This window comes from Argentina silus (genome assembly GCF_951799395.1).
Source record: "Argentina silus genome assembly, chromosome: 5".
Lineage (NCBI taxonomy): Eukaryota > Metazoa > Chordata > Actinopteri > Argentiniformes > Argentinidae > Argentina > Argentina silus.
This window is the reverse complement of record NC_139659.1, coordinates 17,903,607-17,918,727: the sequence shown is the minus strand read 5'-3', so window position 1 is coordinate 17,918,727 and position 15,121 is coordinate 17,903,607. Positions and strand designations below refer to the sequence as shown.

The following is a 15,121-nucleotide window of genomic DNA, read 5'->3' as shown; positions in this document are numbered from 1 at the left end:
GCTTAAATAAATCATTCCTCTCTTGCGTAAAGAGTACAACCGCTGGATGGTCCTATTGGATTATTTTTTCAGTATCAAATCGGCGCATGTTGGCGCTGCTTCTCCAAATTCCAAAACAAACAAAGCAGAGAGGACGGAACAAGCGAAGCAGACCTGCAGCGGTCGAGTGAGTAACCACCACTGAGTGTCTTTTATTTCATGAAAATGTTGTATTATGACATATCATTATATATTTGTTAAACTACCCATCGTCCAGTTTGGTTATCCAGTAGTGCCACTACTACTCACAACCAGCTGCTATAGCTAGCATTGTAGCTAGTAGGCTATGTTATGGCTGTATAATTCTAAGTTTCATTTTTCATTTGTTTCAACGTTGACTGTCCTTATCTGCTGAGTGCTAGGCTGCCGATTCTCCTTTGCTACAATCTCTGTGTGACTGCTGATCCAGCTGCAGTGAATAGCTAGGCATTTTAATGGGTTGTTGCAAGCTCAATTCTGCACAGCATCAATTATCCATTAGTAAGCCATCAAAACAGGATAAGGATTCGCCAAACAGACAGGATTCAGTGGTCCTTTCACTCTTTCTATTTATCCATAATATATCTCAGATCTCATCTTTAAGTATTTGGCAATTACTGGCAGATCCAGGCACCATAAAAGGCCTGACACAAGACACAACTGTACAACCTGCTCCTGGTGTATCCAAGCGAGCAGTATAACCATTTATGGGCCCAAGCAGAATCTGTCAACAGACTGACATCCTGGTGAATATAAGGAAACTGATGTGGCAACACATGAATGTTGGAGATCTCTGCTGTCTTACCAGTTTGTTGTGTCAACATTTGGATCATTTGACGCGACCCAAACCCAATAATGAATCTAGATGAGTGTCCCAGTATGTCATGATGATTGTTGCTTTGTGTTTTCTATGTTCCAGCTTGAGGCTTGACACAGAGTGGAGTCTAATTAAGCAGACATGGACGCACAGGTGAGGCAAGAGATTGATGCTTGAGAGAGATGGAGAGAGTGAGATTATGTTAAATACTTTGTATAAAAGTTTGAGGTGACCTTGATTTTGCTTGGAGTTTTTGTTTGCACTTTTGGGACTATTCCATTGGTTCAATTGTACTGGGCAAACAAAATCAACCATCGGAAAGTATTTGATGTATTTCACCCAGGTCTGGTATGTGTGTGTTCTCTCTCAGATGAAGCAGCGTGTCTTCACTGGGGTCGTGACCCAACTCCAGGAGCATTATGGGATGGTGGACCAGGACGTACGCTTTCAGAGGAGGTGGGATCAACATGGTGTTCCAAACGGTCCAGTCCTTCAATTCTTGCCCTAGAGAGGGAGAGTGTGTCCGCTCTGCACTAACACACCTGATACAGCTATGCAAGGTCTTCATGATTACCTGGTTAGTTAATGCAGGTGTGTTAGCGCTGGGCGGAAAAACAAAAGCCTGCGCACACTGTCGATGTGAAGATTACTAGCCTGTAGCCACTCCTGACCCTAATACGCTTCTCAGAGCTCTGAAAGGATTAGATGGGTGTCTGTAGAGACACAGAGATGCACCCTAAGTGATGCTCTGTGTTGTCCCTGTGTGTCGTGTGTGTCAGTGTGGTGAAGGGGAGAATCCCTGCGCTGGGGGAAAGGGTACTGGTGAAAGCTGTGTTGGACCCGTCCCAGCCTCACAGCTGGACCGCACAGAGGGTACAGAGCCTCAACGAGGTAGGGTCTCACCTTCAGTAGACAAGCACTGATTAGAATGCCTCGTGGATTCGGTGGTGGTTTTTTTCTTCTTGTCAACACCAGCATTTTCAATTGAAACCAGTAGAACCCTACTCATTCTCCCCCTTTCTCTCCATTTTTCTCGTCAGCCGTTTAAATGTCCTCCCCCTCTCCTGCCCTCCATCACGCCAGGCCAGAAACAGGGAATTCTGGGGAGCAAGCCTCAGCCTCTCCTCAAATCTCCCAAGATTCCCCCTCTCATACCCAGCATGCTACACAGTCCAGCCAAGCGTGAGTCACACTGTGAGGGTTTTGGGCAAAATCTCCAGGGACACCTTATTCCCTGTGTGGTGTGATAGGGTTTGAGATGTAGACTCGGACAGCACGTCTCTGTGTTCTTTATTTATTGATCAATGCACTTGCTGTTCCCTTATTCTGTCTGTCTGTCTGTCTGTCTGTCTGTCTGTCTGTCTGTCTGTCTGTCTGTCTGTGTCTCTCTCTCTCTCTCTTCCTCCTCCTCTCAAACAGCGGGGTTGTTGCAGACTCCCTCCTGGGGGGGTCAGTTTGACGGGTGGGGCAGGGGCACCAGGAAGAGACATGCTGAGACAGGCAGAAGAGGAGACCGCCGGTGAGTGTGTGTGTGTGTGTGTGTGTGTGTGTGTTTGTGTGTGTGTGTGTGTGTGTGTGTGTGTGTGTCGCAGCTTTCCAGGTCCTTTACATTGCAGTTGCAGATTATCAGACCTAACAACGTCTGGAGAAGTGTTACATTTCAGTAACCACATCAATATGATATAGCAATCTACTGATCTGTGTTGTGCGACTGCATTAAGACAAGTGTGTGTGTGTGTTTGATCTGTGTGTTAGGGAGGACAACGGACCGTGGGGTGGTGACCAGAAGAGGAGGAGATGGAAGGAGGGGACAGAAGAGGAGGGCACAGAGGAGAGCGGTCACCCCAAAAAGACCAACCCTGTGCCCCCTCAAAGTCCTGCCCTCTTTTCCTGCTTCCCCAGAGACTGGTGAGTGCATCTGCCAGTCAATCATTCAGTCATCCAATCAGTTCATTCAATCAATTAAACTCCTATTTTGTCCATCCGCCCCCTGTCACCCCCCCCCCCCCCCCCCCCCCCAACACCCCTCCACCCAGTGTGGCATGTGACAGTCTGGAGTTGCAACGACGTTACCCCCACCTGTCCCTCCCCCCCTCCGTCTGTCACCTATCAATCAGCTGGATTGACAGTTTCCCACCCTCCCAGCCCCTCCCTTTCCCCCTTCTCCACCCCTGCCTCTATCTCATAGGCTCCCCTCAGCCTGACGGAAACACACCTACAGAGAGAGAGAGCTCAGAGTACACAGTCAAGGTAGTACACACACACACACACACACACACACACATAATTTAGTACAAGTCTCTTGTGTGTACGTGTATGCGTGTGTTCTCTCTGATGTCTGGGTGTGTATGGTGTGTGTGTTCCCCCCCTCAGGTGCTGCTGTTGTCCATGCCCAGCTCAGAGGAGCTGTACAGACTATGCTGCGGCCTGCAGGACCAGGCAGACACACTAGAGGGCACTGTGCATCCTACGTCTCTTGTTAAGGTAGAGGTTGCCCCAAGGCACAGATCGAGGATCAGCTTCCCCTCCTCAAATCCTAACCCTAACTTTTAGGGGGATAAAACATACACTGGGGCATATTCATCCTATTCTGCTTATTGGCTGCATTCACAATTTACGCTGTACATCTGCGTAGACACAGACTCTGTGAGTCTTTGCTACCCCCCTGTACAAGTTCTCTCCTGCTAATAAAATATATTAAATTCAATATTCATTATTGTGGATTAAAAAGTTCTCTTTCTCTCTCAGTTCCTGCTGGGGGATGTCGGGGGGGAGTTGCGTCTCCTAGGTGGTCCTTGGTGTCCTCAGGCGGACGGTGGGAGCCCAGTGAAGGACCCTCAGGCATTACTAAAGACAGCCGTGCGTTGTGTGAGGGAGCAGAGTGGGCTGGACCTGAGTGGCTGCTCCCAGTGGTTAGTGGACACTTGCTTGCTAACTTGTAGGAAGCAGCCCATTGAATCAGCCTTCCACTTCTGCCCCATCAATGAGTTCTTTAGGGACTGTGAATCCTAATGTGTGGGCCACATGTGTCGCCACTGTGTAGTCCAAGTTTGCAACTCCAACTTGTGGTATAGAATAGGAATTCTCTCTCTCTCTCTCTCCCCCCCCCCCTCTCAGGTATAAGATGGCTGAGCTGAAGTATGTGTGTGAAGGGAAAGTGGAGACAGTGGTGTTTCTGTTGCCAGATGTGTGGCGGATTGTACCTACAGAGGAAGAATGGGACACACTCAGGACTAAAGATCAGGAGGTGTGTGTGTGTGTGTGTGTGAGCCTTTTAATGTATGAGCACCACTCCATATCCAATAGCAGCAAATGTGTCCATCCTGCCATGCTCAGGCAACCTCTTTTTGTTTGTTTGTTGGTGTATGTGTGTCAGGAGAAGGAGGCCTCTCTCCCGGCTGGCCCATGCCTGGTTGTTAAGCCCTCTCCTGGGCTGGCTCTCTGCCCTGTCTCCCTCTCCTCTCTCCTGGTTCCCCACAGCTCCCAGACCAAGGAGGCCTTTGAGGTACAGTGTCTCTTGTCTTATTTATGGAGAAAAAAAAAAACCCACTCAACTCTTTTACAATTATAAAGCACTTACTATGTAATTACTAAAAATTACACTGTTGAGACTTGTCGCTAGAGTACCTTTGGGTACTACACAGCTGTAAAAAAATATGACCCAGTGTCTTTGCATTGAATACACCACCCATTCTCCTCCCATTTACCTCTGCTCCCCCTCTCTCCAGGTGGGCTTGCTGGCTGAATTATTCAGTGAGATGCTGCAGAGGGACTTTGGTCTGCAGCTGTACCGTTGTCTCTGTTCTCTACACCCCAGTCATGCACCTATGGTACACCATACACACACACACACACACACACACACACACACGCAGTATGACTAAATGCATAAACATACTTCTCAGGTGTGTCGTCCTTTAGTCTATTTGTTGTCTCTCTTAGTCTCTCTGCTTCTCTACTTTTTTTAGGAGGATGAACAAATAAAAAAGAACAGAAAGCAGAGGACAAAAGCAAGGGATGGCAGGAGCAGGAAAGGAAAAAGCAGAGGGAAAAAAGCGGAGGACACAGGGGAGGAGACGGACGATGATGGAGAAGAGATGGAAGAGGAGGAAACAGAGGAGGAGAAGGACAGAGAAGGAGGTGAGTATGGAGACTCAACTTAATCCCTGAATCAATGGATTTAAAAAAAGGTAAAAAAAAATAAGAAGGAATTATCTATCTCTAATTGCTTTCTTTCTTCTTTTCTGTATTTTGCAGAGATGTTGGGAGAGGAGGGGATGACATGTGATAACTCAGACACTATCTTAAAACAACATGTAAGTCGTAGACACAGAACTGACCTGGACAATGTCAATGTCAAAGAGAGAAGATACTGGGACACATGGGGCTAGATGGGGGGAGACTATATGACATGTCTTTCTTTGTCAATTCAGTTATTATGTGAGCTTTATTATTGGTAGGAAAGGTGCAACCGATTGTTGACAGAATCTAAGCTTGTACTTTCACCACCTCTCTCTCCTTTTTCTTTCAATTCACCTGGGTTTATTTGCCAAAGCAACACAATCTGAAATATTCAGTATTCTCTCTCTCTCTCTCTCTCTCTCTGTAGGTGCTGTCTCGTAAGGTCTTGCTGGCTTGTGTGTTCTTTGACAGGCAGCTCAGTGGCAGCTTGAGAGAAACAGACCTTCAGAACATCTTACTGTCTCTGGGACTATGTCTAACGCCCGCTCAGGTGTGCGTGCGTGCGTGCGTGTGTGTGTGTGTGTGTGCTTGTTATAGTCTGTGCACACATGCTTGTAACAGTGACATCTCTCTGTGTCTCAGGTCCAGGAGTTGGTCAGTAAGGTCTTGGAGGGGGGTTGTTTTCCATACAGGAAGCTAGCTTCTCGCTTGGAGGAACCAGAGCACCCGGAACCTGACATCAACATGGAGGGTCAGAGTTTAACAAAAAATATACAAAAAGTACTCTCTGCAACTCACTTTATGTATGCTTGCCTATCTGGTTATGGTTAATAGTAACGGCCATAAGTATTAATTGTTATCAATCTCTTTGGAACTAGTTAACGTGTGCACAGTGCACATCCCCCATCTCCCATGTTAACTCTCTCTCTGTGTTTCCAGGTAACCGTGGCCTGTTGCATGGAGTTCCAGTGACAAGGAGGGCAGGAAGCCGCAGGGCAGCAGGGAGTGTTACTGGGGCTGAGGTTGTGTCCTACAAAGGGGGTGTTGTCAATATCCCAAGCCTGCTGCAAGCCCTGGAGAGAGCAGACAGGACACGGCAAGGCCTGGAGCTACGCATTGCTGCCCTACAGGACACACTGGGTACTACATACACTACCTTACGCTCTCCCTTTCGCTCACCCTTTCTCTCTCCCTTTCTCTCTCCATTTCTCTCATACACTCTCCATGTTTCTGGGGACTGTCACTAACCACCAAGTGTTAGCATTTTTTAAAACCAAAAACCAATGGAAAGCAATGGAACCTAAATTAGCATGTTTGAAATGTCATGCCTGAATCATCTCAATTAAAATCAAGTCATTGAGTGTTTTCAGAGAAATGGGATGCAATTTGGAATGATTTGGCCATGAAATTACAAGCATGCTAATTTAGGGTCCATTGACTTGCATTGTTTTTTCATAAAAAATGCTAACAGTTAGCAGTTAATAACAGTGCCCAGATAAACAGAACCAAAGTGTGGATTGAAGTCTGTCCTTTTCCATAGAGGCGTTTCATTCTTTCTTCCTCCTTCTTTTCTCTCATTCCATTCCACTGCTCATCCTTTCTCTCTCTCTCTTTTCACCTATCCTTTTCTTCATCCCCTATACATCCCCTCACAGTTGAGACTGAAACGGTCACTCAGGGACAGGGGGAGGAGCTTAACCACAGACTGGAGAGAGCAGAGATTCAAAGCTCCACCTACAAGAAGAAGCTGAAGGAGGATACTGGTCACATGATTGCCCTCATCCAGAGGATGCAGGAAATGGTGGACAAGGTGAGGCCAGGAAAGGTCTTGATAAGAAAACACTTAATTTCACCCACCCGGTGCACAACACATATTTTATGTAAGTCAAAGTTAAAAACAGGGGATTTACTAGGAGGTACTAAAAAATGTTTTCCTTCTATTTGACAGACGACAAGCCTGACCGAATCAAAAACAGAGATGGAGGATGAAGAGCAGTGATTGGTGGAAAGAGAAAATAAGGAGAGTGCAGATAAATGCGATCACACAGCCAGTTAACGTCAAATGTTAACTTGACCGATTACAATGTTTTTATTTGTTCATATTATTTTTTATTTTATTTGAATATGTATTTATTATTTGAATAACTGACAGCTACTCATACTTTGTTTTCTTTGTTAATTGTATGATCTTGGATTCAATGCTTTAGATCCCTCTCAATATACCAGATATACAAGTGCCCTCCATAAGTATTGGGAAGAGGAAGCATTTTGTCTTCTCTCTACTCAAGTCATTGAGTACAAAGAAGACACTCCAATACACTCCAATACACTCCAATACACTCCAGACACTTCAACAGTTTGGATTTGAAATCAAACAATTCGGGGTCAAAGTAGAGATTGTCAGCTTTAACTCAGTAGGGGGGGGTTTTCAGATTGGGTTCACCATTTCTAAAGTACTTTTTATTTTTATTTTTTAAAAACATACTACCCCTATTTCAGGGCTTCAAAAGTATTGGAGAAATATCCAAATAAAGTATGTTTATGTTTAGTATTTTGTCGACAATCCTTTGCATGCAATAACCCTTTGACCCCACCAGGCACCGGGTATCTTCTCTGGTGATGCTCTGCCAGGTCTGTACTGCAGCCATCTTCAGTTGTTTGTTTTGAGGTCTTTTGCCTAAAATCTTATTATCAGGGAATGAGATTCATGTTCAATTGAGTTTAAATCTGAAGATTGACTTGGCCTGGTAAGAACCTTCTGCTTTTTGGCCCAGAAAAACTCCCTAGTTGCTATGGCAGTATGTTTGTGGTCATTGTCTTACTGTCTTCAGAATACATTCTGCTGCTGCTGTCAGCAGTAACATCAACAATTAAGCCAAGTTAGCTAGTTCTTGTGGCAGCTATACATGCCATGTAATGATTTAACCACATTAGAATTAGATTTTGTAACAATGTCACTGCAAACATTTTCCCTTCAACAACTCATCCTTGATCCATTGCATGGATGATGATGCATCTGAGGAGGAATAAAGGTATTTGAGTTTGCAAAACGTGTGCAGAGTTATTAAATATTTGGTTCTTTAGGTTTACTATGTCAGATACATTCTGACATTGCCCTGTAAAGTGATTGCAAGGTAAAATCTGTCAGTTCATGTCAACCACCTCGCATCTGAAAGAAAAGAGGAGCTGCAACCGATAGTTGTTGTTTTTGCTGAGCAATTTATTGTTTGTTCAGTACACATAGCAAAGCTCAAACCTGAAAAAACCACGAGTTGAAGAGAAGGGTGTGGAACACCTGTATACCTTCTCATGGTGGAGGTGGTGTAATGGTGTGGGGAATGTTTTCTTGGCACACTTTGGGCCCGTTAATACCAATCAATCATCGCTTGAATGCCACAGTCTATTTGAGTATTGTTGCTGACCATGTGCATCCCTTCATGGACACAATTTACCCATCTTCTAATGGCTACTTCCAGCATGATAATGCACCATGTCACAAAGCAAAAGTAATCTCAAACTGGTTTCATGAACATGGCAATATCCCAAACATTTTTTGGAATGTGGTAGAACGGGAGATTCACACCTTGAAAGTGCACCTGAAAAATCTGCAGGAAACATTTGTTTGAATTCAGCCCTAACACTTTTGCAATATTATACACTCACCAGCCACTTTATTAGGTACACCTTGCTAGTACCGGGTTGGACCCCTTTTGCCTTCAGAACTAGATAGATCAACAAGGTGCTGGAAACATTCCTCAGAGATTTTGGTCCATATTGACATGATAGCATCATTGCTGCAGGTTTGTCAACTGCACATCCATGATGCGAATCTCCCATTCCACCACATTCCAAAGGTGCTCTAATGGAATGAGATCTGGTGACTGTGGAGGCCATTGAAGTACAGTGAACTCATTGTCATGTTCAAGAAACCACTTTGAGATGATGTGAGCTTTGTGACATGGCGTGTTATCCTGCTGGAAGTAGCCATCAGAAGATGGGTACACTGTGGTCAGAAAGGGATGGACATGGTCAGCAACAATACTCAGGTAGGCTGTGGCGTTTAAACGATGCTCAATTGGTACTAAGGGGCCCAAAGTGTGCCAAGAACATATCCCCCACACCATTAGATATGTGCGTTAATGAGCAGTTGAACAGGTGTACCTAATAAAGTGTAATAAAGTGAGTGTAATTACACGTCCCGCTGCTGTTGGCTCAACAGCACCCCCCTGTGGAGGACAAGGTGGTCGGGAGGGCTGTGTGCGCAAGGTGATGACTGCTGCAGTAAATTCTTCCATTTTTTGATGATCCACTCAAAGCCTGTCCTGGGAACTACCATGTATATAAGTTCTGCAAGCCAAGCAATTTCCACATTGTCTACTGTGCAGGAAACATGTGAAACTGTTATGATGCAACTGTTTATTGAACAAAAGTGCTGTATAGGATGGAGGGTCAGTTTTGCTTGTTAAGGACTGTTTTGAGTCACAGAAAAATGAACTAGTCGGATGCTCTTGCGGATGTGATCAAGTTGGAGTGCGAAACCTGTGAGGCTGATGAAGACTGTCAGCGAAGGCCAAGTTTCCTGGAGAATGTCCTCTAACACAGTCCTCTTCCACTGACAACGTATGTTTTATGTACCCATGTCCTGTAGTTTTGCTTTCTGATTATAGATGGACTGGACTGCCAGAAGAAGTGTCCAATCCTACACACACACACACACACACACACACACACACACACACACACACAAACACACACCTCTGTCATTAGTCATTGCTGTGGGTCCCAAATAGAGTTTATAAAAGACATTAACCAAATATCCCTTTATTTGTTTCAGTCACTGACGTTGTGAGCAGCAAGTATGAAACCTGTGAAGCTGATGAGGACTGTGTGAGTCTCCTGGAGATGTGAGGAAAAAAAGGTGAGTTATCAGCATAGAAACAAACCATCATACATACAGTATAATATGATATATTATACCATAGGCCATTTAGCAGAATGTTTTATCCAAAGCAACAGTTATAATGAGTGCATACCGTTTTTGCATATACAGTATCTAGCACTGGTAAGACCAATTGAGCTGTTCGCATTCATCTCTGTTTGTGTGTTGTGTGTCCTCTCCCATCCTAGTCTCTGCACAGACTCACACAGTAGCTGACAAAGGGGCCAAATGATCTGGGTGGCAGGCATTGTTCAGCTGTTTTACCAGTGTGTATGACTTATGATTGAACACGCCTATCACTACTTCCCTGGGAGTAGTAATGCTAATGATGATAAATCTTACTTGTGAAGCCATTTTTGTTGCACCCAAAGCGCAGCAGAGTCGGATCATGTGCTTTTTTCAGTTCATGTGACTAATTCTGAAGCATGTTATTAAATTACAGTTGTTTTTTTCAATGTTCTAAGTTGGTCACAGTAAAAGGTACCAGGATATCTAGGCCATGAGTGCAAATGCCTCCAGTGCCTTCATACATAATTTCTTGCGACTTTAAAACAGGAAACTAAACACATGTGGACATATGGTGATATCAGAGGGAAACCAATGCGGAAATGAAAAAATATTGAAGAAGGAACCAAGGGTTGAGGGCCTATAAGGGTTTAGACTGTTATCTGATGGAGGAGGTCTTAGGTATGCTCATTTGTATGACCAGGGAGAGACAATGATTAGGTTGCTACTTGCCCATTCCCCAAATTGATCCCCTAGCCCCTATCCCTTGAGTACATGTGTAGTTCTGAAGGGATTGTACAAGTGTAAGCAAAATGGCGAAACCTACCCCAAAACCCATCAGAGAGAAAGGTGGAGCTATCGCTATATTGCATATACCACTCCAATCCACTCAGATCTACAAAAGCACAAGAGATTTATGCGTTTTTGTGCACCTTTGGATTGTTGCAGGTGCAAGCATAGATGTCTTTAGATAAGCTGTACAACAGCTGTCTGTCATTCCTGATACCTTTCCATCATCCCTGTCTGTGAAATCAAGTGAAATTTACTCTAAAAAATACTTATGCATGACATTTTAGTATGTGTGTACTGCAGTATTGAGTGGTTTGAATCTGCTTCAAAGTGAGCAAAAGATGCCATCATTCTGAGGAGTTGGAGAATTCCTATTGTCAACATTCGTCTTTGTAAGAGGGTTTGCAAAACATTAGGTCTTATTCCAATACATCATTTTTCATCTGAAACCAATGCAGTTGTTGTAGATGATTTTCCAAAGGCTCTATTGATGTGTAATTATGTGCCTCTCTCAGTGACTTGATTGGTCTTTCTTCCAACAACTTTGTGGGTACAGTACTTCCCTGGGGAGGACAGAGAACTTTGAGAACATTTTCTCAAATACTGTGCTTTTGGCCTGGAGGGATTAGCATTAAGATGTGTTGGCAAGGAGTGTGAGTTATTTTCTTTTGATATCTCATTTGAATGATTTGAATGATATAATGATGTAAGTAAGTTTGAATTAGAATTCAGTTTATGACTGAACTATTGGTGAACAAACAGAAAGGCAACTTGTATTCACTTCAACTGATTGAAGTGATCTGTTTTGATCTGATCATTTAAATAATAATAATAATAATAAGGCTTGTAAAGATTGACTTGAAAACTTAAAACAGAAGTGGTCAGATAACCCCATGTGACTGATGATGTGACCTGAACTGTGTCAGAGTGTGTGTTAGTCAGGTTTTTAGTGTGTGTCTATGCCAGAGTGCATCCATCATGTGTGTGTGTCAGTCTCATCTATCTCACAATGAATGCTTCCGTCAGCATATGGGCAGGAAGGCATGTGATAGAGGAACCCATGCCAGCCTGTGATTCACTATAAAACAGTACAAACCCTGCTTTGAATGCCTAAAAACAGACCAGAGGCAGAGATTTCACAGGCTAGTCAGATGAGGGGCTGTGGTGGACTGCTCTGCTGTGGCCCTCTGTCCCCTTTGTGCATGTGGACCAGTCATGTGTACACTCTCTGAGAAGAAACCTCTTCATTACCTAAATTCACCACGTCCATGGCTAAAGATGTTGAGGCCTGTGAATATCAAATATAATCTATGGTTCTATGTATTTAATGGGAATTTGCTCAATGGCCAAGCCTGCAGACTGTTGAGGGATTCAGTGTTCATTTGTCAAGGTTTATTTCTTATCACATGAATGGGAATTCATCAGAGTATTTAAAATGAGAAAGTGTGAATTTGCTGCAATTCAATTCTCAAATCTATGTACAAACTACGCTTGTTGGATAACATACAGTGGGCAGGTCAAATGTAAATCTTTTGCAATTGCAACAATAAATTCTGATTCTAGGGTGAGGAGGGGTTGTGGGAGATGATTGGTGTGAAGTCAAAGTCAAAGTCAAAGTGGCTTTAATGTCAATTCTTCACATGTCAAGACATACAAAGGAATCGAGAGGACGTTTCTCACTCTCCCACGGTGAGACAGATAAAGTGCACAGGCACAACAGATAAGACAAGACATACTAAAAGTAAAACATTCAATAAAAATAATTTAAACAGTGCAAAAAGAACAGTCAGTAAAGACAGTAAATAGCAGTAAATAGCAGCCAAATACTGGCAGTAATAAAGGCAATGTCTATGCAAGCGGCAGTTTCTCCTGGTCTTTCTATTCAGTAAACAATAGAGACCCAGTTTGACACGTTGGTCCACTAGATCTTCCGAGCCTTCGGGCGGAAGTGTCTGGGAACGAGATTACACTCTCAAAGAGATCTGACCCAAAACGAATCAAAACAATGAAAACACATGCATGCACAACTAGGGTACCTTACTTTTCAAACAAACAAAATATGTATTCTCAACGTAATGTTTCGTTGTGTGGCCATTGTGCCAATCACATGCAAGTGACATGTAACTTAATAATGTAGGTCTACAGTAACTAGTGTACCTAGGAGGGACTGTTTAAGATACCAGAGGAAAAACAATAGACAACGTGGAATGCCAAGAGTGTGGGAAGAGGAAAAATTGGAGTAATTTCAAGAATATACAGAATATTCCAAAGGTAAATGTGTTGTGTAGAACAGACATGCACCCTGTCAAGTAAATGTCAGTTGTAAGCACTCCAGTTTGGTAAACCATTGGATTAGGTGTGTTTTGGGGAGAGAGAAGACAGACCCTCATGCGATTTTTCACAAACGCATACCAACGATTCCAACCACAAGTTATTCTTCAATTTCATGATTCTAAACAGATCATCAGAATATCCTGGCGCCCCGCTGGTGGAATGAGCTTCCCACTGCTGTCATGACTGCAGAGTCACTACCAATCTTCCGCCGTAGATTGAAGACCCATCTCTTCAGGCTACATCTTAATGGTCCCTCCTAATGATCTCTTCACCCCCCTGTACAAGTTTCTCTCCTGTTAATATAATAATAAAAAAATAAAATAAAAAAAAATCCTTCTTCTAGCATTGTGACTGCCTATGGCCCCTGGTCTGAGCATTGATTACTTTATCTTATGATGACTGATGGATAGATGATTCACTTACTTAAACAAATGTATTTGTTGTAAGTCACTTTGGATAAAAGCGTCTGCTAAATTCCATAAATGTAAATAATAAATAGTAAAAAAATTGCCTGTCCTATTCTATGGTCCCAAAGGCACGGACTGACTGACTGACACCACCTGGGCCATTGTCACCTTGTGACCCCACCTGGGCCATTATCACCTTGTGTGTCCCAGGCCCTAACCTTCATCCAAACATTTGAGGCATAACAGGCGAATATCACATGAAGAACATAATATCCACAATGGCAACTTTTTCTCTAGCACTTTTAAACTAACAAACGTATGATCAAATAGTTTTTCAGAAGATTCAAGTTTTTAACCTGAAAATCTGATTCCAATATTGTTTATACTGTAGACTGGTAGACCAGGCCAACTCAGGTCTCCACATAAATTACAAATGACATTTAGTGCATACATGTGCAACTGCATGTGCACAAACACGTGAAGACTCAGCTGGGACTATTTTTAAACTTCTGTTTGGTGTTGGTCCTCCACACATCAATCAAGTCAATTTATATAGCGCCTTTCATACAAAATTGAAATACAAGGTGCTTAACAGTAAAATTGAAAATACATAAGTACAGAACATACAGGCATACATACATACATACATACATATATATATACATAGAGAATAGAATAGAAATAGAAATAATAATGGATTAAGAGGGTAAATAAAAAGAAAACAAAAATAGAAATGCAAATGGATTGAGAGAAAGCTAAGCTAAAAAGGCGTCTTGAGGTTTCTTTTAAAAGTGTTTATGGATTGTGACACCCTAAGTTAGGTAGGTTATTCCAGAGGCGAGGACCATAGACACTAAAAGCTGCCTCCCCGTATTTCTTTGTCCTCGCCCCGGGTATGACTAAAAGACCAGTGTCAGAGGACCTGAGAGGTCTCGATGGACTGTAAACTGAAAGCATATCTGACAGGTATTCAGGCGCTAGACCATTTAGTGATTTGAATACCAGTAAAAGGATCTTGAAATAAATTCTAAAACTGACAGGCAGCCAATGAAGAGACTTTAAGACAGGAGAGATGTGTGTTCTTCGTCTGGTCTCGGTCAATACACATGCTGCTGCATTCTGAATGATCTGTAGCTTGTTTAGGTAGACCAGAGAAGAGAGCATTGCAGTAATCTAACCTGTCAGTGATAAATGCATGCATAAGTCTCTCAGTATCTGCCTGGGAGAGAAATGGTTGCACTTTGGCAATATTTCTAAGGTGATAAAAAGCATTTTTAGTGATATTACTGATGTGTGATTCAAAATTCAAATCAGGGTCTAGAAGTACGCCAAGATTTTTTGCGAGGGGCTTGGTGTTTTGTGCTAGAGACTTTAAGCTAGTGCATAGTTTCTCTCGTTTCTCTCCTTTGTTCCGATGATTAAGACCTCCGTCTTATCTTTGTTTACATTTATGTGGTTAGAGGAAGAGCAGCTCAGTCTTGTCAAGGTTGAGCTTGAGGTGGTGGGCTGACATCCAAGCAGAAATGTCTGCAAGACATGCCGAGACACGTGTTGCCACCTGTGAGTCAGAGGGGGGGAAAGAGAGAAAAAGGACAGGTCCAAAAGAATGAGAATAGAGGAGAGGGAGGA

The 15,121-nt window shown here is 43.2% G+C and overlaps 1 protein-coding gene across 2 annotated transcripts; it reads left to right on the top strand.

The window, feature by feature from the left end:
* The first annotated feature begins 91 nt into the window (after positions 1-91).
* ccar2 (cell cycle and apoptosis regulator 2) lies at positions 92-8,004 on the top strand. Of its 2 annotated transcripts, XM_083669621.1 has the most exons (20): positions 92-166; positions 938-988; positions 1,206-1,291; positions 1,615-1,726; positions 1,876-2,017; positions 2,255-2,354; positions 2,591-2,743; positions 2,872-3,085; positions 3,209-3,319; positions 3,584-3,747; positions 3,953-4,082; positions 4,212-4,340; positions 4,564-4,665; positions 4,804-4,975; positions 5,093-5,151; positions 5,445-5,567; positions 5,660-5,768; positions 5,957-6,157; positions 6,673-6,827; positions 6,966-8,004. In XM_083669621.1, the coding sequence occupies exons 2-20, from the start codon at positions 977-979 to the stop codon at positions 7,014-7,016; spliced, it is 2,325 nt and encodes a 774-aa protein (XP_083525747.1). In that variant the 5' UTR covers positions 92-166; positions 938-976; the 3' UTR covers positions 7,017-8,004. The 2 variants fall into 2 exon arrangements, with proteins under 2 accessions (XP_083525747.1, XP_083525748.1); XM_083669622.1 differs by lacking the exons at positions 92-166; positions 938-988; positions 1,206-1,291 and adding an exon at positions 1,365-1,412.
* The last annotated feature ends 7,117 nt before the right edge of the window (positions 8,005-15,121 follow it).